This window comes from Fringilla coelebs, assembly GCF_963513975.1.
Source record: "Fringilla coelebs genome assembly, chromosome: 6".
NCBI classification, from domain to species: Eukaryota; Metazoa; Chordata; class Aves; order Passeriformes; family Fringillidae; genus Fringilla; species Fringilla coelebs.
Genome location: NC_140034.1, coordinates 48,328,129 through 48,354,814, shown reverse-complemented (window position 1 = coordinate 48,354,814; position 26,686 = coordinate 48,328,129). Strand labels below are relative to the sequence as shown.

Genomic DNA, 26,686 nt, shown 5'->3' with positions numbered 1-26,686 from the left:
CCCCCAGTTTAAGACAGATGTGGAAAAATTGGAGTGGTCCCAGGAGATGGTTTCAAAGGAGGTCAAGGGTCTAGAGTGCAGGAAAAAGTTGGAAGGAACTAACAGTGACCTGCAACTACTTGAAGGGCAGCTCCAGAGGGGCAGCCAGACATTTCTCCGTAGAATCAGCTGATACCACAAGGAACAATGGCCACAAACCTGCAGAAATTCAGCTCAGACATCTACATTTGTGAAATTCAGATGAGACACAAGGAAACATCTCTTCCCCAAAAGTGCCACATGGTTGTGGCACGGGCACACAGGGAGATGATAAACCTTTCCTCCCTGAAGGTTTTCAAAACCTAAGAGGAAAATTTCATGGCTGACTATACCAAGTTTTGGCAACATCCCAGCACCAAGCAGGATGTTAGACTAGCAATCTCTACCCACCCACAGTCCCGTGATTCTGGGATGTATTTTATTATGCTGTTCATCACTCAAACAGCATGTTCACACCACAGCTTGAACTTCCTGAGCTACCTGGGGTGCACCTCTGGAAGGACAGGAGGTGATGCTCTGTCTGCATGTTCAGTAGCTGCATTCCCACTCTACAAGAACAGCACAGAGGGGTTTGAAAAGCCACATTCAGTTAGAGCTCCCTGACAAGACAGAGATCTCCACAGCTCTCCCACCTAGCACACAACTTTGTGCCAGTTACACAATCCATGGAGAAACACAACACACTGCTGCTCCCCAACAGCTGACAGCTAACTAGATTAATTGCAGGCGTGCCACTTAAGCTTGTTCTGCAGCTGGGGCCTTGGCCTACATCTAACAGGATTTCAGAAGAACAGTGGCACTCTGGAACAGCTCCTTCTGCCATTGAAATCAATGGATGATGGTCCTGTTAATGGACACATCCTTTCTACTTCAGTGGAAAGAGTTTGCCCATCTGTGGATGGAAAAAATAAAAATTATGTTTATATATCATTCTACTTCCATCTACTGCAATCCCCAATTCATCAAGAAATTGAGTAAGGCTAATTCCTCTACATAAAACAAGCAGATAATTATGCAGAAACAGCCCCCAAAATGATGCTTTACAATGAACTTGGGCATAACACCAACAAATAAGACATCTTATAAAAACTCCCTGATAAAGGGCCTGGATATAGTTTGTGCTGTATCATAACTTACCAGAGATCCTAGAAATAGCAGTCCTAGAGAAGCCAAAGACAGCAGGATGTATGATACCACAACACTCCCAACTGTAGTCAGGCTCTGTGGAACAACAGAATAGACAATGATTCATGAAGTATTTAGGGGCACAGTACAGCATCTGCATGCATGTTCTTGGCCAAGTGTGTATTTTTTCCCATGAAGATTTACTGATATCATACTTGCCTGCGGAGAAGCTGCCATCAGCACCAAAAAAAAAAAAAAAAAAAAAGAAAGCCAGGCTTTAGAGAAGACTGAATTTGAAACAGTCTCTAAGCCCCAGCATCTCAGAAGGTCTAAACCCCAGATTTCACTGTGAAGGCAGACAGGATTTCTGCTTCCTACTCTCACGCTTTGCCAAAGATGAGATCTGAATCCACAATTCAGTTTTGCAGACTAGACCAACACTTCATTGCTACAGTCAGTGTGATTTTTAAACTGTGGTGAAGGGCTTTAAACAAAGGTTAGTACCATTACTGGGTTTGGGGACCCTTCAATAGAATCCAGCCACAGAGGAGTTTTTTGTGCTTTCTACACATTCAGTGAAACACCATCAGGTTAATTCACACCACTGGCAGTGGAACTAATTCTGATGTCTTAGTCATTTTATAGTAGTCTGTAGCTCAGCCCGTTCTCTATAGTAGGTGCAAAATTCAGTTCTAACGGGTTCAGTGAGCAAGGAATTTCACTCTGTTTTTCTCCTACTAGTACAGCTAATGAGAAATTTGGAGTTAAGAGCTTCCATTTGCTTATTTTAACATCAGAAGATTTCTTCGCCTATACTGTTTTCAAGTGTAAATCTACACAATAAATAGTGCTATAATAAACAGTCCTCAAACATATGCATGAACATCTGTACAGAGTCATACTTGGGCTGTTCTTGTGGTGCATTCTAGGAATCACTTTCCTCTGTGAAGGACAATTATTCCAAGTCAAAATTATACAAATCAGTGTTTTTCTGTAAGGAACAACAATTTGTTAATGACTGAGCCACTGCAAATAAGACACAGGCAACAGTCTGTGAAGAGCTCTGTGCATAATAAAGCCAACTGCAAAAGAAAAAGTGCTTCTTTCAAAAAACCCCAAAAGAGCAGGTGACATGCAGCTCATAAACACTGAGAAAACAGAAAACAGTCTCCACTGTACTTCAGTCATAAGAGGCAGGGAATCAGATTTTCTATTAGCACTGCAAAGCCTCTGCCTCAAAGATTATGCACGATGGATCTAAGCATTCTGATAGCAAATATATTTCATCAGATTTTTGAAAGTAGCTGTTCACCATTTAATTAAGGTTCTGTCCACACTAGAAAAATCTGCACTGGGTATAATTACCAGTAATTTATCAGATGAATCATTCTGGTATACATGTCATCATGTCATGGTGAGAAGCTAGGCAATTTTACTGGGGTAGCTCTGTAGATAAAATTGAATCTGTGCGCCTAGTACACTTGAAATACATTTCCTGCACACAGATATGTTCTAAACATGCAACAAAAAATATTTCTGAGACTATGGTGTGATTTGCACCTTTTATATGGGTTGATCCATTCTTCCAGAATTTATCCTAAGAAATTAAGTTCCAGCTCTCCCTTTACTGTGGGCTAAACCTTAATGACATGACTTCTTATTGCTTTGTTTCATTTGCAATAATTTGCACATAATGAAAAATCTACTGTGCTGACCTAACATCATAGTCAAAAATTCAGCCCAACATCTCAAAAATAAAATATTCATCTGCTTTCAGAAAACTCTTCTATCATTTCAGGACATAGACATGAAATACACATATATTGTACCTATCAGAAGAGATATTAGAAGGGCTACTGAAATCAACTGTATAACCAGAGAGGAGCACAGGGACTTACCTCCCCTTGATCTGAAAAAGCCTGTTTAAATGGGGTAAGCAAGTAAGAGAGCAGGTCGAAGGCATTCTGAGCTGCTGGGATGGTCCCGTAAGTGCTGTACCACAGCATCATGCCGAGAAGCTGTGCAATCAATCAGAAAAGACGTAATTAGCATCTCTCATTATGCACACATTCATTTTCATTTCAAGACTGCATAATTAACTAATTTAGTTAGCATTGATTTAATGTTGATTATCACTTTTTGCTTTAAGAAGTCAGGTATTTTCTAGGCTGCAGCTTAACAGGAATAAAAAGACTGAAGGCTCCAAGCTCAGCCACTATTAACTGGATGAGCATCACTGAGTTACACAGGCTCCCTCCGACCCTCACTAGCAAAAGGGCTGCCCAGAAACAGCAAGTGGAGCAACGCTGAAAGAGCAACAGGTTCCTCTGGCTTCTGAACTTTTGGGATTACTACTTTTAGATCAAAACTAGTAATTCCATGAACTTGGGATGTTATTGAAAGGCTCTTAAGGCCTCTCTCAAAGCTCCCACAAGCAGCCGTGTTTCACAAAAGTATCACTATAAATACACACACGCAAACATACACACATGGAAACTTTTCATTTAAGCCACTCAAGCGTGCTGCACATGCCACAGCTAACAAACTACAAAAGCAATGACTTTAATACACTCACAGAGAGGTGTAAGCTCATCCCCAACTGTGAAGGGCACACCACAGCTTTAAAGAGCACACCTCCCGCTCCACTTGTAACCAACGTGGGTATTTACCCCCATACATAACAGCTACTGAAAATGGATTTGGTGGGGTATTGGTCATTTGGCAAAGGAGGGATTTGCCAGGTGGCAGGGAATGGGATGGGAGTGTGGGGCATCAAAAGGCAGCGGCTGCTCTCAAGGCAAAGCTGCAAAAATGAGGACTACACCCATTCCCACTGCTACATCTACAGTGAGTGAGGAAACCTCCCAAGCCAGCACAGCCTAAAATAAGGGTCCCAGCATTCCAAAGCCATGCAAGCTGCCTTACCAGTATCTGCGAGAGAACAAACAGATACATGTTGTCTCCAGGTATTAATCCATTCCACGGGGGAGGCCAACCGAGCACTGTCGTTTTCTGGGAGGCTTTCAGGGACTGCTCCTTCCTGCTCCGTTCTCCTTGCTGTCCTTCAGTTTCATCCACTGACTCCATACCAGCTGGACGGGAACAACCTTCACGTGAAAACGACATGTGCAGAGGATGAATGGGATGTGACCCCGCAGGCAGGGCGGGGGCTGCGGGGCTATTGTTTTCCTGGAGACGATGGTTACCTTTCAGTTCCGCCTCAGCAAGCGCAGCTCAGGATTGTGAGCGTCACACTCTATTAGTGCAGATTTATTCACCTGCCTTCATCAGAAAAAAGTGAGTGTGGGTGGATAAATTATTTTCCCTTTCTTTCCGGAGGTGCAGATTCTGGGCTTTGTTGTTAACAAATTCTCATTTACATTGCTGCACTTTTTCATTTTTACTTTTTTAAAAAAAGCTACCTGTGCTATTGCCTAGCTACACACTTCCCAGCTACATGATGGCAGAGAACCCATTTTGCCCCTTCCTGTCTCAATTTCTCTTATTTGTCTGCTTTGTCTAATCCGATTATAGATTTCTGAGGTAGAGCCTGTTTCATCTTATGTGTCTGAATAGTGCTCGGGGACTCTGGGTTTTGGCTGCCTGTCCTAAGGCACTAATAAAATAGACTTTATTCCAATAACCTACTTCTTGGATGAATTCATACTCAAGAGCTATTTAATAATGTTGCGCTGCTGTTCTGCTCAGTGGAAATAACCACTGGTGTGGCTATTCCCTCAGTAACAGTATTTTGAATAGAGTCTGTGTAGGTATAAATTCATTTACAAGTGAGGAGTGAAAGATGAGAGTCACTGGGTGTAAGTATTACTGACTTACATCTTTGGACGTGAGCAATGCCCCAAGGCTGCCCTGTGTACAACTCTGTAGACTTAAGCCTAAACCAGCCTCCTGTGTCCCAGAGAAAGGCTCCACCATTGGCCCTTACCTGGTTTGTCAAGGTCAGGTTTCTACAAAACCTTCCTCCCAGCAACCATTTCTCTAAATGTCTCACACTTGTAACTCTAAGTCAGATAAGCACTCATTAACTAGCCACAGCTCTAATGATAAAATGAAATATATCGTTGCATCCGTTGAGGGTCTGTCCATAGTAAGAATTCATCTTTTAATGCTGGTTTGGTTTTCTTTGGTGCTAGGCATCACAGGAAGCCTGTCAGTCCTTAAAGCTGAAAAGCTTCAAGCTTCTAAACTGCTTCATGTCTCATTAGATTTGAACAAGAATAGAGAGGAAAATACTTGTTAATGATTGCCAATTTTTCCTGCTATTTTTGTGGGATGTTTATGTTCTGTGTTTTAGAACCGGAATTTGAAATGTAGCAGGGACAAAATCTTTGTGTCAGAAACTATTTTTGTTACCTTTGCAGAGATTTGTTACCTGTGGCTGAGATCGAAAGCTTCAAAAATATCTACTTTCTTATAGTTTATTATTGTTTGCTCCTAAAGTCTCTAACCTTCCATTTTCACTAAACATAGCTTAAGTTCTACTTTTCCTTTATCTATGTTTAATAATGCACCTCTGTTCCTAAGAATGATTAATGAACATATTTACTGTTTTTCAGGTTCTGATGATTTCCTTGCGTACTCCTCCCCAAATCTCAAGATAAAATACACACAGTGCTAAACTAAAACAACATTGGGAAGACAACCAGACCAAGGAATGCAAGGAGCCAAGGAATGCAGATTTCATGCTCAGCTTTCAGCTGGTTTTTATAAGTCATAATATTTCATATTTCAGAACGTTTTTTTTAAACTGACTAAAGGTGCTGCCTTAAGTAGCAAGTAAACAGCATTTCTTTGTTTCATGTTTGTAACAGCCTGAGATTTTACAAGGTCATTTCTGGTTGGAAACAAACCCCTGACTATAATACAACGACATGAAGGCCACTTAATTGCATCTTTTACAACAAAGATGTCAAAGTTAGGGCACTCTGTAACCATGGGGATCTGTGCCTCTCCACAGCCTAGAAGTCCAACTCCTGGAATTCCAGTGTTGTCTAGTAACACCCATGTAGGGGTGACATTCTCCTTCTTACAACTGCCCTTTATGAAGGACAATAGACCACTCTTACTTTCAATTATTTTCACTGCATAAGGTAGAAAGCAACCTGGCCTGTGGACCTGGCAGCCCAGGACTCCAGCTCTGCAGAATTGACACTTTTATCAAAAGGTATTTTCACTAGCACAGCAGAAGGCAAAAGGTGTAAGAACTAAAATAATGGAGAACTGGTTGAATCCATACATATAAATAAAGAGATACATGCCTTGGATATACAAAGAGAAGGTCTAGTATTAACTTAAATCCACTCAAAAATTTTCTCCTATAAATCCCAAAAGATTAGATTCTGACAAATATAATGATGCCCACCTCGGGTTCAGTATTGATTTAACTATGCCAGCTTTAAACAATACTTCAATTAGCACTCACACATCATCTTGCAACCCTATACTCCAGTATGGTTTGCCCTAATGGGACCAGGATTCTTTCAGCTGCAGATGAGGTAATGAGTGAAACACCAGTGAAGCTTTCTTGTTCAAGGTGAGTGTGAAGGTCTTGAGAGAGCTGGCAGGGATCACTGCCTGCAGGAATGAACAGAGCCTCTCCCCTGCTCATGATTTGACTGACAGTGAAATGTAGCATTCATGTGATAGCTTCCTCATTTCCTGCATCACAGAGATGGGGATTCAAGTTCCATGAGTACTTCTGCTTTGGCACAAGACTACACTTGCTAGGGAAAAAAAAAAGCCTTTGGCAGAAGCATTAAAAGGTCTCTGACATCTGTAGCAGCCATATGGTTTGTGAAAACAAGTTGAAATTTCAAAACAGCACCATAAACTTAAACTCATCCTTGCTGTTCAGGGAAAAGCACTTTCTGGATCATGCATTCATCCTGTATTCTTTCCTTAAACAAGCTGCCAAAAATACAAGGCACACCACTACATATTATCATATTATGGAATGATTTATATAGGGAAACATCTTCCTTCACTCAGGAGGTAAATGCTGGCTTCTGTAACTCTGGCAATGCCCATTTTAACCCCCCTATATCTCTTTTTTTTTTCTGACTTCATATGTGGGTACATAACAGGCAGAAGAATGAAAAACACCTATATAACTCTCAGAAAAACAAGTGCTTAGAGTACTAGTCTTAGCTGAAATACTAAAAGGCACTGTAGCAATAACAAGCAAGTCAACAAAGCCTTACAGTAACAAACATGTCATGATCCCATCAAATCCTGCTGTGGGTGAAGCATTAGCAGCTCTGTAACTCGACTGAATCATACTTAAAGCCTTCAGAGAAAAACAAAACAGAAAACCACCCCTCAAAACCTCACATCCCGGCTGCATTTCCTAATGAAGTTTAACATTTTAAAAGGAACTTGTACACGGGTGATAATGCTCAAGGAATTGGCAGCGCTCCATTGGCAGACTTAATTTAACAATGTATTTTTGAGACAAAGACTTGTTCCTCAGCAAAACTGTTCTTATAACAAAAAGGACACACCCCAAAAATGAAAAGACAGTACTCATACAGTTATTAGACATTTATGAACATCCATCACACTGTCCCTGGGAGAATGATGCTTCTGGATTGGATAGTATAGCCTCTTCGCTGGGAAATACAAATTTTGTTAATGGTGGATTGTGGGTTTTACCTTCCAAGACACTCAAGACAGGAGGGCAAAAGGGGCCTCACCCCTTCTGCCAAGTCTTGAGCTGCAGCAGCCAACACACCACAGCAGCTGGCCTGCATTGCCCCTAATGCTTTTAGGTGTATTGAGGTACACTTCCCTCTGACCCTGTCCACATCTTCATGATAGCCACATGTGGTGAGAATTTGTAGGAAGGGACCACAGAGTGGAAGCACAACACACTATGAGGTATGCCAGCAAGACCTCACATCCATCAGGATTACCAGCATTTCAGAGCAGAGCCATAGGTGTATTTATGGCTTCTGCATCTTCAGATGTCCAAATGCAATTGCCTACTGAAATCTCTGCCTCTAATTTCCATCTAACTGCTAGGGAGAACTGCTACTGATGAAAGAACAGTAGGTGAAAGTACACTATTGAGATGGGTCTCAGTCCACTGCTGAAAAGAATTTTAACATGCACCCCAACTGCACACACAGGACACAGCCCTTGGCATCGTAGCTCACAGATCTGGTCAAGACCTTGGTAAATATACACATCATAAGGCATCCTGATCGCAGGCAAATCCAGGTGCCAGAAAGACACATCAAACCTGAATGGGCTACCTCAGCAGGCACATGAACAAGAAGCAGCTTGTGCTGGAGGGTAAAAAGCCTATCTATCCAAAGAACAGAGTTTTAGGAGAAAGGTATTGGCCAAGAAAATCTCTTTTTTGGTTGCCACTGCAGCATGATAAAGATGGAAACTGAATAATTAGCTTTGTTTTGCACTGTGGTGGTATGGGAAGAAGTGGGTAAGAGGAAGGGGACCTCTCATACTTGCATGGCAAACACAACTTGTGTACTTATATTTTTCACTGCGCAGGAATCCAACTAGTGGGTCACTATTTTTTATCTCTGAAACTTCTATTAAACTTCTTTATGAACAGCAACCTAATTTATTAAGCAGTAAACATGACATCATTACTGTTTACAGACTGATAAAAATCACCACCAAAGAAAGTCTGCTTCTTCTTGATTCTGTCTGCATTCCTGACTCATCTGGTAAGTTATGTTGAAAATTTACACTGAAGATATAATAATCTGTGTTGAAAACTGGGGATACTAGCTCCCCCATTATTCTTTTTTTTTTCTAGCCTTTCTAATCATGACAACTGCTACTCTGCTTGATTCCTGATCTGCTTTGTTTGCAAGAGTTCAATACATTTAAGGTTTCCAAATGGCTGAGTAAAATGCTGCTCAGGAGGAGAACATCCAGGCCCCAAAAGGATCCAGATTAAAAATTGCAAAGAAAAACCTCCCCAGATGCACCCCACAGCTACCTACTACTGACTGACTGGAGATAGAGGGGATTTACAACAATGCAATCTCCTCAGTGCCTCCGATTCCATTCTGGATTAAGTCCAAGTTTTAGCTGCCAAGAGCTTGTGGCTGGTAGATCTTGCATTTGTAATGCAAAACCACATTGAGAGCTACTTCAGAAAGTACAAGACAGTTTAATTCAAACACAAGGAACAAGCCAGGCAGACCCATGGATCCTACTACTTTTACCACTAAATAATGCAAGGCACCAAAGCAACCCTGAAATCCCTTTGGTATCTAACTGGAAGCCAGTTAGGTCCATCCCCGTGGTCCTTTGTAGGACTGCCAGCTTCAAACTCTTCTCTGGGACAGAACTCATGAAGAAATAAGCTTGACATACCATCAAGTTAAGTAAGAGATCCAAGAAACTGGAACTATCCTCTCTGACAGGTTACAGAGGAATGGAAGACTCTTCACCAAGACTGAGCCTACACAGCAGCAACACAGGTGTGCTACTTAATCTGAGATGACTTCCAGCCTACAATTCCTAATGCTTTTAGTTTGCAGTAAGTATATCTACCCTAGACTGTAAGAACAAGCTGAGCCAGGCTGCAGGTATCCATAGCTGGGTGGGGAACAACTGAAATTTCTAACATTCAAGGATTCTATTTCAGAAAGCTGAGTATTTTTGTTAAAAAGATCACACTGAAAATATTTGTATTTCATTCAACCGATTCATGGGTTGGTATGCCCATCAAGGGAACTCAGCTGCTCAACAGCTCTCCAGTGACACTCTTTCAGGCTCTCTGAAGATCCAAGAGAACCCCACCCCACAGCTTGCTTTTTCCACGTGTGTGGTTGGGGAAATTCAGTGACAATGATGCACATGACAGCTTTAAAATTGAGGTTTTAGTAAGTACAATCACCGATATAAAATATCTACCTGTTGTTGATTAGTCTATAGAGAAAAATCTACTTCAGTCCTCTGTTCTGAAAGACAAACATAGAACTGGTAATAAAATGCCACAACTTTTTCATCATTACCAAACTGCTTAGATAGGCGCTGCAATGGCCCCTCCCCTAACAGTGAGAGGGTTAATTTATCCTTGTGTGACAGAGGATAACCCACAATTATCAACTTTCCTTTGGGCTTATTTGTCCATGGGAGGCAGGTAGCATGGGGAAAGCCAGAAGTCTCCTTCTGAGGAAGGCAAATTCTCTCTGGAGTTCTTTGACAGTGCAGAGGAAAAGGGGTATCACCTACTTGTCAGGAAAAGTACTGTACACTCGCACTTTCCAAGCTCAGCTGGTGGAGTCTGCCTGCTGCTTATGCCAAACTCCAATTACCAAAAGGGAAAGACACATCAAGAGAGAAAGAAAGGAAGAGGGAAAGTCATGCAGAAAACCTGTGAGCAAGCCAGGCAGATAACCAAGGTCTACATACTTTCAGCCCGATCCTTCTCCCCTTTCACTGGCAACATTTCTAACAAACTTGAAGAAGAAACTTTCCTCTATACTTGAAATAAGTTCTGCTAAAAAGAATACACAGACACTTTGCCACGCTGGCGGTGGGGGGTGAGGGTAAGAAGTGCACATCTCCATCCATAAAGAGCCTCTTCTCATCCCTGAGGGAACGGCAACCTGATGCCAGAGAGTGCAAGGAGAATAGCTGCCTTTCCGCTCAGCAGCTCCCTGCTGAACTGCTGAGTCACACGTTTTCTCTGCACTGAGTTCACACTGCTCCCACTCAGTCCACCTGCCACTTCATCTGGGATGGGTGGGAGGAGAGAAAGAGAGGTGAAGGCAGAAAAAAAATCTTCATGTTCACCCAGGACCATTATTATGGTACTGCAGGGTCGTATACAAAAGCAAGCCTGCAAGCTGCTAGAGAGGGATGGAGAAGAGAAATATTAGACTGCAAGAAAAACTGCCTCCCCCTCTTCTTCAACAGGAGGAGACTGGCTATCAAACAAGCTGCAAACCTCATTTGATTCCCAATCAGTCACCCATGTTACGTGCTTGCTGATATGTTCTGTGAATTTCAGGGTAAGGACAAGGTTCTTTGCTGTGATTTAGAAGAGGTTTCAAGTTGCAGTGATTTTTTCAACAGTCCAACAGCTACTGTGTCATAATTGTCTGGCTGCCACAGGGAAGTGCCACAATGATGAGTGAAAATATCATCTGGATAGATTCCAGTTCCTAAGGGCATCTTCAGCTGAGCTGCTGCAGTGGAAATGTCCACCAGCTCCAACTTTTATCACGAAATAAGATGAAGAGAAAATCCTAGGCATTTTATTGCAGGTTCCATGAAACTCAAGCCTAACAAGAGCAAACATCTCCTACTACCTGTTAAATTCTTGTGCAGAAAAGGGCTTCTACTAGCAATGGTGGGAAACATGTTTATCATGATTACAGAGGGTCCAGATTACCCTTAGGTTGAGTTGTACATCTGGAAATAAACACTTAATTAAATTACCAAGGTAGTATTTTTTTCTGTGATTAGAATTCTGGACAGTACATTGTAAGTCATGAAAAAAGAAAATGCCCAGAAGTTTCCTAATTTGTTAAATCCATTTCTGAAAAAACACTTCTGAAACTAATTCAGACTACAAGGATAACTGACTAATTTTCAGACTAATGTTTAAACCACTGTTACTGCTATAAGAGAAACTGAGGGCTTGTTAGGAGCTAAATAAAGATTTTGTTTTATTAAACAGAATTGATGATTCTGAATAAAGTAAGTAAGCCTGTTTTTCCCTGTGAGAAAGAATCTGTTCTTAGTTAAGGTTCAGTCTTACTTTTTAGTGATTGTAGCGCAAATCTCTGCAAATGTGCTTGTGCTCTACAGACCTGAAATACAAAGACAAAATCCAGTCTCAGAGGGTGAAGTGTAATAGCATTAAAATATCTTTCGATATCAACTTCCACTGCCCACCTCACAGAGTAGCTCACTGTAGTGTTGCTCAAGAAATAGTTCATGAAAAAATTATAACTGCAGAGGAAAAGAAGTATGGGAAAGAGAAATGTAAAACTCACAATCTTCTCAAAGTCCCCTGCTTCCATACAGTCGTTTTTGTTCCAAATAATCAAAAGAATTTGCAAAACGCAATTTTAAAAGGCAGGATGCTGGCCTGTGAAGTCATCCCTGGACGGGGAAGGATGCAGCCTGACACCAGAGATTTTGTTCTACTGAAGGGTGAGTCTGGGGGATTTCAGGTGATCTGTCACCAAACCCTTCCTTTCTGGAAGAAACCAGATGTTCCAGACAGCACTCCTCCCATACCTGGGGTCCTACACACTGGTACTGGCTGCTTTATAATACACCTAACCCACCTACCTAGTAAGAGAGAAGGTAATTTACCTGATCCTCTCAGCAAGTCTCAAGTCCATAACAGTTCATATGAAATGGAGTTCCTAGGAAAAGGCAGCTCAGAATACCTCGGCTGACACCACTCTGAATCAGGTGTGAACCTCACTTAGATGGGAGCAAGAAGAAAAAAAATCCTTGGGGTCTCTGCTCTGGAAAGACAGCAAAGAGGAATTGCTAAGAGCCATAAGAAGCAATAAGGGACTGTCAGATAAAGCAGCCATATGGGAAGTATATGGGAGCTACTGTACCATCCATAGGGTCTGACTGCCAGGGTCCTACGCTCATTACAAACCGATATCTGGCTACTAATAATGGGGAAGTTGCTCTTAATTCCCAGTACAAGACTAGTTATGCCCTTGTCCACATCTAAATCATGCTCCCACTACTAAGTCAAATACACAATGGCTCTCCTAATGCTCAGAGGTCTTAACCACAAGATGTGTTGTTAGGCAGTGTCCTTTTTCCTTTTGTCCTGTGAAACATCAAGTGAAAGGATATTCCATTTCTCAAGGCAGCCAGGGCCCTTAGAGCAGTGTTTGCTTCAAAACAAAATATTAAATATGGTGTGAAATTACAGCTCGTAAGTGAATGCAGACCCTCAGAGGGCAGAGACACTGAATATTAACTTGTAATTCACCCACACATAATTAGCAATTGCCATCTTTCAATCAGGGCTCAATTCAAAGCTTCTTTTGTTTGATTTTGTCTTTTCTCTTTCCTCTTAACCCTCTTACAGAAGGTCCATCTGATTAGCACTGAATATTGGATACACTTTTTTTTTTTTAAATAAAGAATAGATTCCTTTCTTATGCTGTTTTTTTCACAGAACATTTTCAAGTGCCTGGTGATAATTTTGTGGCTGCCTTGAGCCTTTGTAAACAGACTACAAGTTGACTTTCAATGGAGTTAGTTGTCCCAAGTTAATCCCATGCTGCAAGCTCCCTTAAATACTGAAAATGGAAACCCACAAAGCAGCTCTGTAATTCCACAGTTGCAGAGATAAAGGCTTAGACTGCTCATGAATCAGCCTAGCACAGACAGGGAGAACTGTCAGTGGCGCAGCGATGCAGAGCAAAATGTACAGGCTTGAACTCTCTGAAACAGGATAACCAACTGTCCCCTTCCAAACCCTAATTATAATTTTTGTGCCTTTACACTTGAACTATAGGATATACTTAAACGTGCCTGAATCAAAGAATAGCAATAATTTAAGAACCGGACAAACAAACATTATCTTAAATAAAAGAGTGACTCTGACAATGAAAAGAAACAAGCATATTCTGGTATTACACATTTTTGAAAGTGCTTGCTATTCATACCACTATAATCTGAATTGGTGTTGCCACACTGCTATTGTTGAAAAAAAAAAAAAAGGATATTTCTTTTCTTAAATGAATAAATTCTAGAGTATTTCTAGTCATTATGCTAATACCACAGTGTGTTTCTGATGTCTCCTCAGTGACTGTCCTGGTATTCTGTAGGTATTAGATCTGCTTTCTGCTCTGGTGAATGAGAAGGTTTGCACCTTGAAGCAGAGGGGTGATTTGCTGGCTTCCTGCCAGGTTCAAATGGGAACGTTTTGATGTCATTCATTTGGGGATAGCCTGCTTTACTGAGTGACTCAAATCTTATGCCCTGGAGCCTTCACAAAAAAAAAAAAAAAAAATCATTTAGGAAAGCCACTATCACATTCATTTCAAAGACATTTTCTTTCCTGAGCAAAGTAAATTATATCAAGACCAGTTTCAACAATAATCTTCAGCCACAAACCTGACATGCCCCAAGGGTATTATGCCAAGTATAAGCATTTTGCCTTCTTTCATGCATTTAAAAAGGCTATGCTTTCTTGCAGCACTTCTTGGCTGCCTCAGAAAGCAACAGTATCACTCAGAGTGCCTAATTAATCCTTGAAAAAATACTTGTAGAGATAAGGGTGTGGACATCCACAAAGAGGAACAATTTTGTCTCTGTATTAGAGCCCTATTTCAACTCAGGGCTACACCATTATGGGCCCCGATGGAAACTCAGCACAATTAAATATCATTGTTTCCAGTTCAGAAGTCTGCTACCTCTGTAACTGCAGTCCCTTCATGTTACAGGCACGGTTAGATTACTAAAATGTCACAAGAGTAACATTTCCAAGCTCTCCTTCTCCCTAGCTTTCACAGAGGAGCACAAAAAGTGAACAATTCAAGTAGAAAGCGGTAATAGTCTGGGTCTAGTCTATCTGGGTTCCTATACTGTGCTCATCAACATGGATACACAGCCTTAAATAGAAAACTAAAAAGATGCAACAGCTTGCCTTCTCATCCTCTTCCCAGGGAGGAAACATGCACTGAGCAATGTTTTGTCTAGATAGATAAGCAGACATGCACAAGTTGTTACGGCTCTCTGTTGGAGAAGGTGACACGAAAAAAGCACATGCTGGTGATGAGCTTTGCAATTCTTCTGGGAGGATTTTGCACCACTTGTCTGCAGTTGTGAGCTTCACTCTACAAAACAACCCAGAGAAACAAACCTCTCATGGACTCGTGTGTCCCAAGGCTCCACTCCACCTCACATCACACAGCCTCGTGTTGAGTCACTGTAGCAAGAGCTGACATTAATCAACAGGTCACCAAGCTGGCAAGCAAACACCGTTTTGGGTCATGCACTAGCAGAGCATTTCTACTCCTGGCTCCAGACTGGGATCACAGCTGAGGGATTTTCATTCTGTACTCCAGCAAATGCGGCAGAAATGATGATGATCTGAGGTTGCATGGAAGCAGGTATGCTGCATGTGTGGGAGGCACACCTGCCAAGGAGACACACTTAAAACCTCCCAATGCTTCAGGTATGAAAGGCATCATCGTGTGTCCTATTCTGAGGATGAAAAGACAGGAATTTAGCTCCTCAACTATGCAACACAAATCAGGACTATTAAAAGCCATCGTTTTGTCAGGTCTTGATTGGAGCATTTCTTTCTTTTCAGAAGCTCCTGATTTCATAACATTTATAATTCAGGTCACCACAAAGGCCTCAAACATATTTTTACAGACTCCTAGATGTCCCACAGTTTTGTCTCCATGTTGAAATGTGCTGTGTATATTACATATTTCAGAATTTGAGTAGTCAATTGCTTCCCTTAGGATGCTCTTTCTGAAGTGTGGGTGACAGTATGTGTCAATGGGAAGCAAGATTTCATCCACAGAGCTGTATTTCTGCTATGCTATCCAGAACACTTCATCTGCATTAACAGGAGATGCCAAATACCTCATACCAAGTCTCCTCCCACACTTGACTTTCAATATGAAGAATAAAGTACTGAGTAATCTCGTAAATCTCATTCTTAGCTTCTAAAGACCAGTGCAGCACTTCCAAACCATCCCACCTCTGTCTTCCTCCACATTATTTCAAGATTCTACTGAAAGATTGTTTTTTTTTTTTTTGTTTGCCCCTCTCATTTCCCAATGCCAATTACATACAACAAAAGTGTTTGGTCCTTTCCTGAAGGGTTTGTGTAGAAGGTTTTGGTAGCAGGGTGTGAGGGGGCCACAAGGATGGCTTCTTTGAGAAGCTTCCCCATGTCTGACAGTTGTAATGCAGCCAGCTGGCCAAGGCCAAGCACATCAGATGGTAGAAATGCTGCTGGAATAATCTGTTTAGGGAGAATAAAGTTATGGCACAGAAGTAAATGTGGAATGGCTATGGAAGAAGAGAGTGAGACTACCTCAGAAGAACAGCCCTGCAGACACCGGGGCCAGTGCAGGAGGTGCCAGAGCTGGGATTCCCCTGTAGCCCATGGAAGAGCAGAGATCCACCTGCAGCCTCTGGAAGAGCCCGTGGCAGAGCAGGTAGATGCCCAAAAAAGGTTGTAAGCCCAGGCTGGAGCAGGGTCCTGTCAGGGGGACCTGCAGACCCAGGGAGAGAGGAGCCCACGCTGGAGCAGCCTGTTCCTGAGGGACCCCAGCCGCTGGCAGGAACCCACGCTGGAGCAGTTCGGGAAGGACTGCAGCCCACGGGAAGGACTCACACTGGGGAAGTTAATGGAGCGTCTCCCATGGCAGGGAGGGACTCCACACTGGAGAAGGGGAAGAACTGTTTTTCCTGAGGAGGAAGCAGAGGCAGAAAAAACATGTGATGAACTGAATGATAAGCCCCATTCTCCATCTCCCTGAACAACTCAGAGAGAGGAGATAGAAAATCAGGAATGAAGTCAAGACCAAGGAGGCAGAGTAGGAGGAAGATGGTTTTAAGAGTTGTTTTACTTCTCATTATCCTGCTCTAATTTTGATTGGCAATAAATTCAACTAATTTCCCTGAGTTTTGCTTGTGACAGTAACCAGGGAATGATCTCTCCCAGTCCTTAACTCATCAGCCACTTGATATATTTTCTCTCCTTTATCCAGTTCAGAGTGGGGGGTGACAGGGTGCCTTTGGTGGGTGCCTGGCCTCCAGCAAAGGTCAAATCTCCACAGTAGCATTAATTATGCTGGAATGATCATAAAGAGAATGGGCAAGAGCAACATTTTATCCACGGCCCAGGTAGAAGCCCTGTGATCTATTTCAGATGTGGTGAGCAGAGGCACAGAAGACAAAAGAGTAAGCAGGGCAGTATCAAGTCCTATTTTTGAGGGATAACTGTAACATCATAGTTCATCCTTTCATCTCCACAGATCTTGAAATGATCTTATCAGCTGAACAGACAATAGCATCCCTAAATCCATATGTGCATCCAATAGGAGTAGCACTTTAGGAGCATGAATAAAAACCTCAAGAATAAAGGAAGCTTCACCTTAGAGCTGTTGCAAAAGCATTTTTCTGTACAGAAAAATAACACAGGCTCTTCAATGTGCTGGCAAAGAACATTCAGAAACTATCAGTACCAGTGAGCACACAGGAAGGTAAAAGGGGCCATTTTGAGAATGCCTGCACAAACCTGACAGAAAGAAAAATAACCTATTCTGAAAAATAGGTCTGTATTTGTCTTTGTCTCCCACAGAAGGCATACAAAATGGAAGGCATTTAGTGTCTTTCAGGAGGGCCATCTCTCTTATCAAAAGGCTGCAAAATTGGTCAGATGAAACTTTAACCTGTTTCAGCAGGAATGTTGCCTAAGCAAGGAAGCTGGGACCTAGTCTTACAGTCTAACAAGGCTCTCTCCAGTTTCTGTTAAGAGACCTTTTTCACATACACAGTGGGAAGGTAAAGGCATTCAAGCTGCTAAAGACTGTGCAAAGCAGCAGCTTTGGACTGTCATTTGAAGGTCAGTCTCCAACACACAGTATTTATTTTCCTATTGTCAAACAACCTGAGTAGACTTTTGATAGAATATGTTAGTTAATTGAATCTGGAACATTAACAGGTTTTTCACGACACTGTAGTATTTTTTTCTATGAAAAGCAATGAAAAAATGGTTCTATTTAAAAGTGGTAATAGCTGTAGTCTTTGAACATATGCTTAATGAATAAATCTGTTAGGAAAAAGCCTTGTGTGTATTGGAGGGAGGTAGTATGTTTGTTCTCACTTAAAGCGTGCCATGATGGCAATCATCAACAGCAAATGGCATCTATTGTTGGGACTAAAAAAAGTTTCATTTGGCCATTTACTTTCAGGTGAAATTGCTCTTTTAAATAACACATTTTTTTAGCTAAACAGCTGAGTTGAAAATAAAGCAATAGAAGAACCAAGCCATTAAGGACACCTTTTAAACTCTTTGGTAGGTGCAAAGAACAAGAACATAGAAATATTCAGGCAGCTTGCTGCCACTGCATGGGGTGCAGCACACAGAAAGCCTACAGCCCACAGGGAAGAGGCATTCACATCCCATGGGGAGAACAGCCTAACAACCCAGTGCTACCACATACTGCAGTGGTGGGTGCAATCCCAAGGATGAAATTATATGGGATATAACAAAACAGGCGACCTGAGCAGAATAGACTCTAAAGCTTAAATGACAACCAAAAATCTGGGATGAAAAACACATGAGAACAAACTCAACCTACTGTGTTGCCATTTGCATAAGCAGGTGGATGAATCTAATAAGCTGGTAGATTTGTTTGTGAAATTAAAATGCCAGTTCCATACACTGGGAGGTGTGAAAAACATCCACAGTCAAGCCAGAGCTGGCTGGGTATTTTTAAAGGAAGCTTGACAGATGTTGTGAAAATGTACTGCAAAAGAGTAGAACCTTTCAGTATTTACTCAACTCTTCTGTTGAAGAACTCCATGTTCCTCTCATGAAGTGCCTGAATCTCTTTCTCCACTTAAACTGAGAATTTAAGCTCCTCGGTTCCACTCTGAATGCTCCAAAGGAAGCTTCACAGAGACTAACTCCCCTCACTGTTCTATTTTTCAATAACATGCTTGACTATGACTCCCGTTTTCCAACACAGCCAGATCTCAGTTGGAAGGTTCATTTTGTGGTGAAAGAGCCACTGGGAACTCCCTGGTTGCATTCAACCAAATCTTCTGGTGCAACAACCCACTGCAGCTGGAAATGTAGCAAATCTCATGGGTGAGACCATCCCATGATCACCTCTTCTCAGGAAGCAAGGTTAGGAGATTGCTTCAGTCAAGCACGAGACAATGACTGCTCTCCATCAATCTTTTTAACTTGTCAGTCCTTGCAGTCCCTTCTCTCTCCTTTTAGAGTTTTCCTTGTGAAGATACAGAGAAGGCCCAGATCTTAACAAAGATCAGAGACCATGGGTAGATGGAAAGAGATAGAGTCACTAACAAAGCAAAGGTTCCTAAAATTTCTTTCCAAAGGCAGAACAGTGATACAATGAAGAAAACATTCCACCATTAAAACCCCTAATTCTTGAGGCTGGCACTCCACAACTGCTCACCTCTCAATGCTATCCTTACTGAAGTACTTTGTTAATCAAGGCTTCTTGCACTCCCCCCAAGGTGATGTCGCCAGCAGGCATGAGAAGGCATGAAATCTCAGTTAGCAAACTAGCAAGGCAGAGGTCAAGAAACCATGATTTCTAGAAACAGCAGAGGTTTGAGATATGGTGACAACATTAGATTTCCAAAGGGTGCCAAATTTATCCTCTGTAACAGTCCCTGTTGCTGAAGAACAAGCTTAAAAAATAAGTTTATAAAACTGTTGCATATGGACCACGTGACACGTCAGCTAAGTTCTGCTCTCAAAAATGACTAGTTTTACCAGGCTGATTTTCAGCTTATTTCAGCTATGATATTAGTTTGTCCATTAATTAATCACTTAGTCCACCAAACCAAACCAGTGCCCATGAGGCATGCATATAATTTAACATAACAACATGTGCAATTCAAAATACTGCATTGTTTTGGATCTCACATCCCTGAAGCAGGGATACTCTTCAGTATTTTTGACTTTAAAATGCTTGTTCTATGGCATTAAACTGGGTCTTATAAAACCACTAGACAATGGACTTGCAACAACAAGCAGAGAAAGGAGAAGATAAAACATAGATGGCAAAAGAAGGTGTATGTTTGGGAATAATGGAAAAGAAAATATCTGATAAGAGAGGAAAGAAGGAAAATAAATACAAGGCCATAGAAGAAAAGCCCACAGGAGGAGGAGGAGGAGTGTGAAAAGCTTGACAGAAGGACCGAGTGGAGACTAAAAACAGCATCTGGCAGCAGCTCAAATCAAACAAGGTAGCATATGCAAGAAGTACAGCATACTGAACACTTCCTTCCTCTTGGGTATTAAATAACCTCAGAATTTAGACAGAGAGTCTTCCTTCCCTCTCCTCTGAAATACCTTGTTCTAAACTCTGAAACAGAAAACAAATATGGTTAAACTTTTTAGTGATTGCCATTTCCCAATTACAACTGTGAGCTCTTACTTAAAATTTTCAGACATAAAGCCGCAGAAATCAGGCACGGATTTTGATTCATTTTTCTAGTGAGAAACATGATAGTCTGTTTCTCATGCCTCACAGACTTTGGGCATCAAGAGGCTAGATTTTTGAAAGGCCTAGGAAAATTTTCAAGAGCTCCAATGCCCCTAGATCGAGCCCTAGTTCTGCTGAAACAATAATTGTTCTTCAAAAGATAGGCCTAAGTTTCATTTTCAAAAGCAGCTTCAAAATATGGATACACTTCACACAGAAAGTGAGAGAACACTGCACAGTTGTTTTTGAAACTGAGACTGACATGGTTTTCAAACTGCTGTCTACCACGTGCTTTTGCTTTAATTGTGTCTGTGAATACAGCACACAAATGTGTCTGCTGTCACTCACAATTAAGAAAATACAAATACAGTTACGAGAACATCAAATGCTACAAACTGGGCAGTGTGAGGACAGCCCAGCATTCCAAATCTTACACTGCAAGTGATGTTTATGAAATTTACACCTGCACAAAAGCTGAAAAAGTCCCACACGGGAAAGAGTTACAGTGCTGGCCAGGGATTAACAGAACTTCAGTTCTGTCAGCTCTCACAGGGCTGGAACATGGCCTTACAGGTAGACATGCCAAGGCAAGCAATGCAACTTCAGGGAATATCCCCCCATGCCCCACCTCTTTTTTGTCATGATGCACAGGCTTCCACATCTACAACTGACTGCACAGCAGGCACAAACTACCACCACAGTCCTTCACCCTGTGACCATCTGGAGCAGGGCTGTAACTGGAGTTTGCTGTTGCTCTCCTCAGGTCCATATGCCCATATTTCTTTCACCAGAACACAGGAAAGCAAAACCAAAAAGTTAATGCCACCCAGACCTCACTCTAACAAAGCACACCTGGACAAATTTACATTCTGTGACAGTCTCTATTGCCAAAGAACAAGCTTAAAAGGTAGGACCTACACACAGGCATGAGCAATGAGGGGAGAACTGTCCTAATATGAATGATGAAAGAAGGATTGGCAGAACAGCCCTAAATAATCCCTGGAGGGGAATGACAGTCCAGAGATACTATTTTGCTGCCTGCGTAGCAGTGGAGACACAGTGGAATGTATTTTCACCTTGGATTTAGGAGAGCAATCTCCATAGGGGTGGACAGAAATTGTTTTAAAAACCCCAGACTCCGTGATCTACCTTTGAAATACAGCTGCCTGTCAGCTAGAGGTCCTGGATCTTATCATATTAAGTATGCCCCAATGTTTTGTCAGTATGTGCTCATCATTCTCTGTACATCGTTACACTTCTCAAATTATATTATTGTATTAAGGTTTGAAGAGTGAAACCCAGGAACATATCAGCAAATGATTCTGTTGTGTTTTCATGCAGCATGCCTGAAAGGTATCAAAAATTTCCAGCTTTCACTGGAACTTCTTCAGAAAGCAAATAATCAGTTCCCTTAAATGCCGTATGAAATCCCAGTGTGAATAACCAAGTAATACCCTGGGTATTCAACAAAACGATATCCTTGATGTTGTGACTGCTGTGCTGGGCTACTGGAGCTGGCAGAGGAGTAAACATGCATCAGGGAACACCATCAACAGGGTCAAGCCTTTAAATTACAAATGCCAGTTTACCAATTACCTTTACTTAGTGCGAAGCAAGATAATTTTACGCAGAGCATAGGAGAATGAAGAGCATCAAGTCAACTCACCACCTGTCTAGCTTGAGAAAGGATCAAGTGTAAAAAGGATTAACAGAAAAAATCCCTCCAAACCCAAGAACTTATCCAGCCCTTAATAAAGGTATGATAGTACTGAAAGAAACTGTATTAAAACTGTTCTAAATCAATAGAACTATCTAAATCAATAGGACCATAGAACTAAAACTGGCACATGATAATTTACCAAACAGATGCTTGTCAAAAAGAATGGACTGATTTTCAATTTAACTCTTTATTGAAATCAGGGCCCCTGACCTGTAGAGAGTGTTCCTTGGCACTGCAAACTGCCTCATCCCCATCATCTCTCTGATTCTTAAATGCCATTAAGAGATGAACAGAGATTTTTATTGGTTTAATTTTCTACAGTGTTTTGTGTACACACTGCAGAATTAACTTGCATTAATAAAGATTTTACTGAAAGGCTTCAAATTCAAACTGTCAACCCAAGTGCATACTCCTTCTGAAATAGCATGTTAATTTTTCTCATCTCCACAGACTCATGTGACCTCTTTCATCTGTATCCTGTTTCCCACCCGCACAAGAGCAGCTCGTGGCTCTGTCACGCAGCTACAGCAAAACTTTTCCAAGCCTCCAGAAACACCATCCAGTTTCATTTCAGTCACTCTGGCTTTTTGCTTCATGCACTGTGCTGGATGCAAGCATGTGGACATGAGGCAGTTCAGTGAAATAAGTAGACTTATGATTACTTAAAATGACCATTTTTCAATCTAGTCCATAGTTTTATGGCTTCACCATCTGTATTAACTGGCTAGCATAAACATATTCTAACAGTTTCCAAAGGAATCTTTCACAATTTTAATTTGCCCTCCAACCTACCCTAATCAAGCCATGCCTTAGAAGTTTCTCATTAGCTCTGCAATGCAAGCAGTATTTTCTTTGTATGAATGTAATTGATTGCTCAACTTAAGCACTACAACACTGAAGACCTTTGGCCACATTCTGCAGTGTATTGTATACAATAGTGAAGTTTATTATTGTGTTTCTGACAGCTGAACAAAATGATACCCTTTTCTTTGCAAATTTGAAACAAGGGCCAGTCTGCAGTCCTATGACAATGCCTGGAGAATGATTTCTACTTCAAACATTCATTGGAGCATCTTCCATCAGATTAAAGACATGGATTTGAATTTTATACACCTGAGCCTTTCCTGAAATTAGCATCACTGATACTTTCTAAGTGCCTTTGCCTCTTGTGCCAAAAGCAGTCTGCTCAGCCACCTCAGACTGAGGCCTTTCCAGGGTACTTTTCAGCAAGCACACTTGCCAGGGGGAGCCTCCAGACACAGAATTCCTCCCATGGTACTTCAGCAATGCTTCCATGCTGGCTCTACCAAGTTAACATGAAAGGAAGTGCATGACCTTCAGCTCACATTCAGCTGGGAAGTTTCAGCACAGTTTCTCTGCTGGAACTATTCCACTTTGATGTCACATGTTAAATGATTGTCGATCTTTTCTTTCTCCCCTCCCACACCAGGTTTTTCCAGGCTAAGCTTTTCTGCAAGGCAGAACTACCCACGCCTTATTCTGCAATAAAACCAAAACTGCTTGAAAAACTTCCCTTTGTATTGCCCACATATAAAGTGTAAGCCAGTAATCACTGCTGGATTAAAGAGCTTTTCTATGAACAACCTGCAGGCTTGGTGCCCAAATGCTGGGTATTTCGGCCTCGAGATGAGAGAAGGGCAGTGTCAAAGCCAAAGCAAAGACACAAGGAGGGGAAAAAGCAATAATAAATAAATAAATAGTGTTATTCTACCAGAACCCTTCATACATTTCATCCCAGAAACAGTCATATTGGTGGACGGGAAATAGAAAGTGAAACTTGAAAGAGCTCTGAACATACTCAGTAGCCCTAAGAATCATATAATACATTTATAGCACAATTTTATTTTTTTTAGCTATCCATCTAAAAACAGAGGGGGTATGGTTTCCGTGTTGGTGGATGGAACAAATTTACCTTAACTCCATACTTTTAACTACATTTTACTACAACTTTCAGCAAGGAGATAAATTTGATAAGCACAGTGAAGTGATTTCTGAATTCATTATTTTGTATAACCAGCAGAATGATGCTCACATCTTGCTTTGAAATTAATATAGTGTATAAGTGTCATGTAACACAATTTATCATGCTTTTACTTTGGCCAGACTATCAAGAATAAGAGCTTTGAGGCAAAATGTGAGATTGTCATTTATTGTATGTTTGTACATGTCCTAACATAATGAGACTTGCAATTATTTTGCACAATTACCCACCATCTCAATAAAAAACCCACCATCTCATTGATGCTTCATTGCCTTGGTTTAACCCTGGCCTCAAATGATCTGGACAATGTTGTAAAAAACCAAAATGTGTAACACTACCATGACTCTCTGAGCTTACAGAAAAGACAGCACTTCCTTTCTGCCATCAAATGAGTGGCAGGCATTGATTTTCAATTGTCCAAATCTGACCCCTTATATCTAATTTGTAAAGAAGATGGGAATGCCCAGGAAAAATACCTGTAAGTTACCTGAAGTTTTTTAGGATTCTTACATAAATAAGATTACAGCTCATAAAGGGCTTTTTAGTAGTAAATTATACAGAAAGAACTCATTTCCCCACAGCTTATTTGCACACAGCACATATTTTTGCCCTTCAAAAATCCCCTAATAAAGGTTTTCAGCATTCTCTTTCCACAAGCTAGGTCTTCATTGCATTGGGAAGTTGATACCAAGGGCCTACCCACGTCAGATGCACTGGCTCCTCCAGCATAAAAACAACCAGAAACTGCAACAGTCTGCAAGGAGGTACCAAAGGCCAGCCCGAGTGCAGCATTAACTGCAACCAGCAAATAAATCAGGTAAGCAACCAATAAAACCAAAAAAAGGTTTATCTACACTGGATGCAGAATTCAAAGCCCTCATTATGCAGACAGGAAACACTTTCCTCTAAGACACAGAAGATGTTTAGAAACAAGCTCAGAAGGGCTTGAAAACACCCACTTCTTTGATGATTAAACAAAACTTATTTATTTACAGTTTACCATTAATCAATTATAAAGAAAGAAGAAAAAAATGCTTGAAAGAGCTATGGACTGGACTTAAAAGGACTTCCTAAGGAGCTTTTAAGAGACAATGGCTCAATCCTTTAGGTTACCTTAGAATTCCCATCTAGAAAGATTTCCATAGATATCAAGTAGGCAGTGGAGGTAAAACAGACTCTGAATGACGTGAGAAACTACAGCTAGATTAAAATATATACTCCAGCATGAAAAGATCTAGCAGAAATTACCTTCCATGCTAACTGGGCTTTGCAAAACACTTGAGACCTGAAAATTAGGATAAATTCTGAAGAAGTGTATGGCAGTGTTTTTCATCTGTACTGAAGTGACAGCATGATAACTCTCATCTTCCTTGTCTTACTTACCATCTGACTTGCACTCAGTCCTTTCAGTCACATAGTAACTTGGTTCCAATGCCTGCTCCAGGACAGATGGTCCTCTGGGATTATCATTTACGTCCTTCATGCACTAGAATCCTGAAAAATAAAGGAAAAATCTAAGCTTTAACACTATCAGATGTCTAAGAACCATTCAGGGCTTTAACACACAATTCTTCTTGACAATAATTCTAAAAGACTGTGATGAGCTGCTCATCCGTAAAGAGTCAACCCACTAATGTGTGGGGTGAGGTGAAACATGGAAAGGAGATCAGCTATATTGCCATATTATCATTGATGAACATGCTTTTGCTTATTGCCTGCATAAAGGAACTGCAGTCTACCAGAATCAAAGGGAATGTACCATAAAATGTTTTAATATTTAAGGAAAAGGAGACAATCCATAAACTAAGCTCCCTTAGGAGCCATCTCCTCCATATGAAAAAAGCCTTCAGCTGAAATCATAACCCCCCATTTCAATAAAATCTCCAAGAGGGCTTGAAGGTCTGAATACAAGACAAAAGCCTTTTTTTGTGAAGGACTGTTGAATGTGTCATACCTATCACACACAGGGGCTAACTGAACACATAATTTGGGAACAGTCCATCATAACCTCAGAGACCACATGCCCAACATGCCACTAAAAGCATGGGAAAAACATGGGCAAAGAGGCTCATGCAGGCAAGTGGAAAGAAATTCACCCCTAACAAACAGCAAGGACCTTTCCCTCCTTCACACATTCAGCTAAAGGAGAGGCCAGAGATGCCTTTTTTTTTATCCAGATTATAAAGTGCTCTGCCTTCAAGGCTTATGTGATTTGTCATCTACTTCTAAAGGACCTTGCACTGTGAACATCAGGCCAGTTCATTCAGTCTCTTCCAAAGTCCACAGAGACAAACAGAACTCCTTATATTGATGCCAGTACACTGTACCTCACATACCCAATCAAGAAATCTCCTACGAACATGAGTTTAAAGGGCTAAATTCTAAAAGTGTCCTCTCCTACAGAGGTACTGTTGAAATCCTTTGACTAGAAAATCATTTTTCTGGGTCTGAATAGGTTGATAAATCCAAGATTATTTAGATATGCAGACTTTATCTCTGACACTGGGACACGAGGTGCTCACTGCATAGAGAGCAGCACATTTGTATGTTAAAGAACATATTTAAAAGTAACTCACATCCTTAGAAGACAGC

General features: G+C 41.2%; 1 protein-coding gene across 1 annotated transcript in view; it reads right to left on the bottom strand.

Moving 5' to 3' along the window:
* The window catches only part of PTPN5 (protein tyrosine phosphatase non-receptor type 5), a gene marked incomplete at both ends in the record, with an annotated part of 51,391 nt that extends 25,814 nt beyond the window's left edge, over positions 1-25,577 (bottom strand). Inside the window, 4 exon segments of the mRNA XM_084207788.1 lie at positions 1,177-1,260; positions 3,063-3,182; positions 4,090-4,256; positions 25,478-25,577. Coding sequence (XP_084063914.1) covers positions 1,177-1,260; positions 3,063-3,182; positions 4,090-4,256; positions 25,478-25,577 — 471 coding nt within the window.
* Between the last annotated feature and the right edge of the window lie 1,109 nt (positions 25,578-26,686).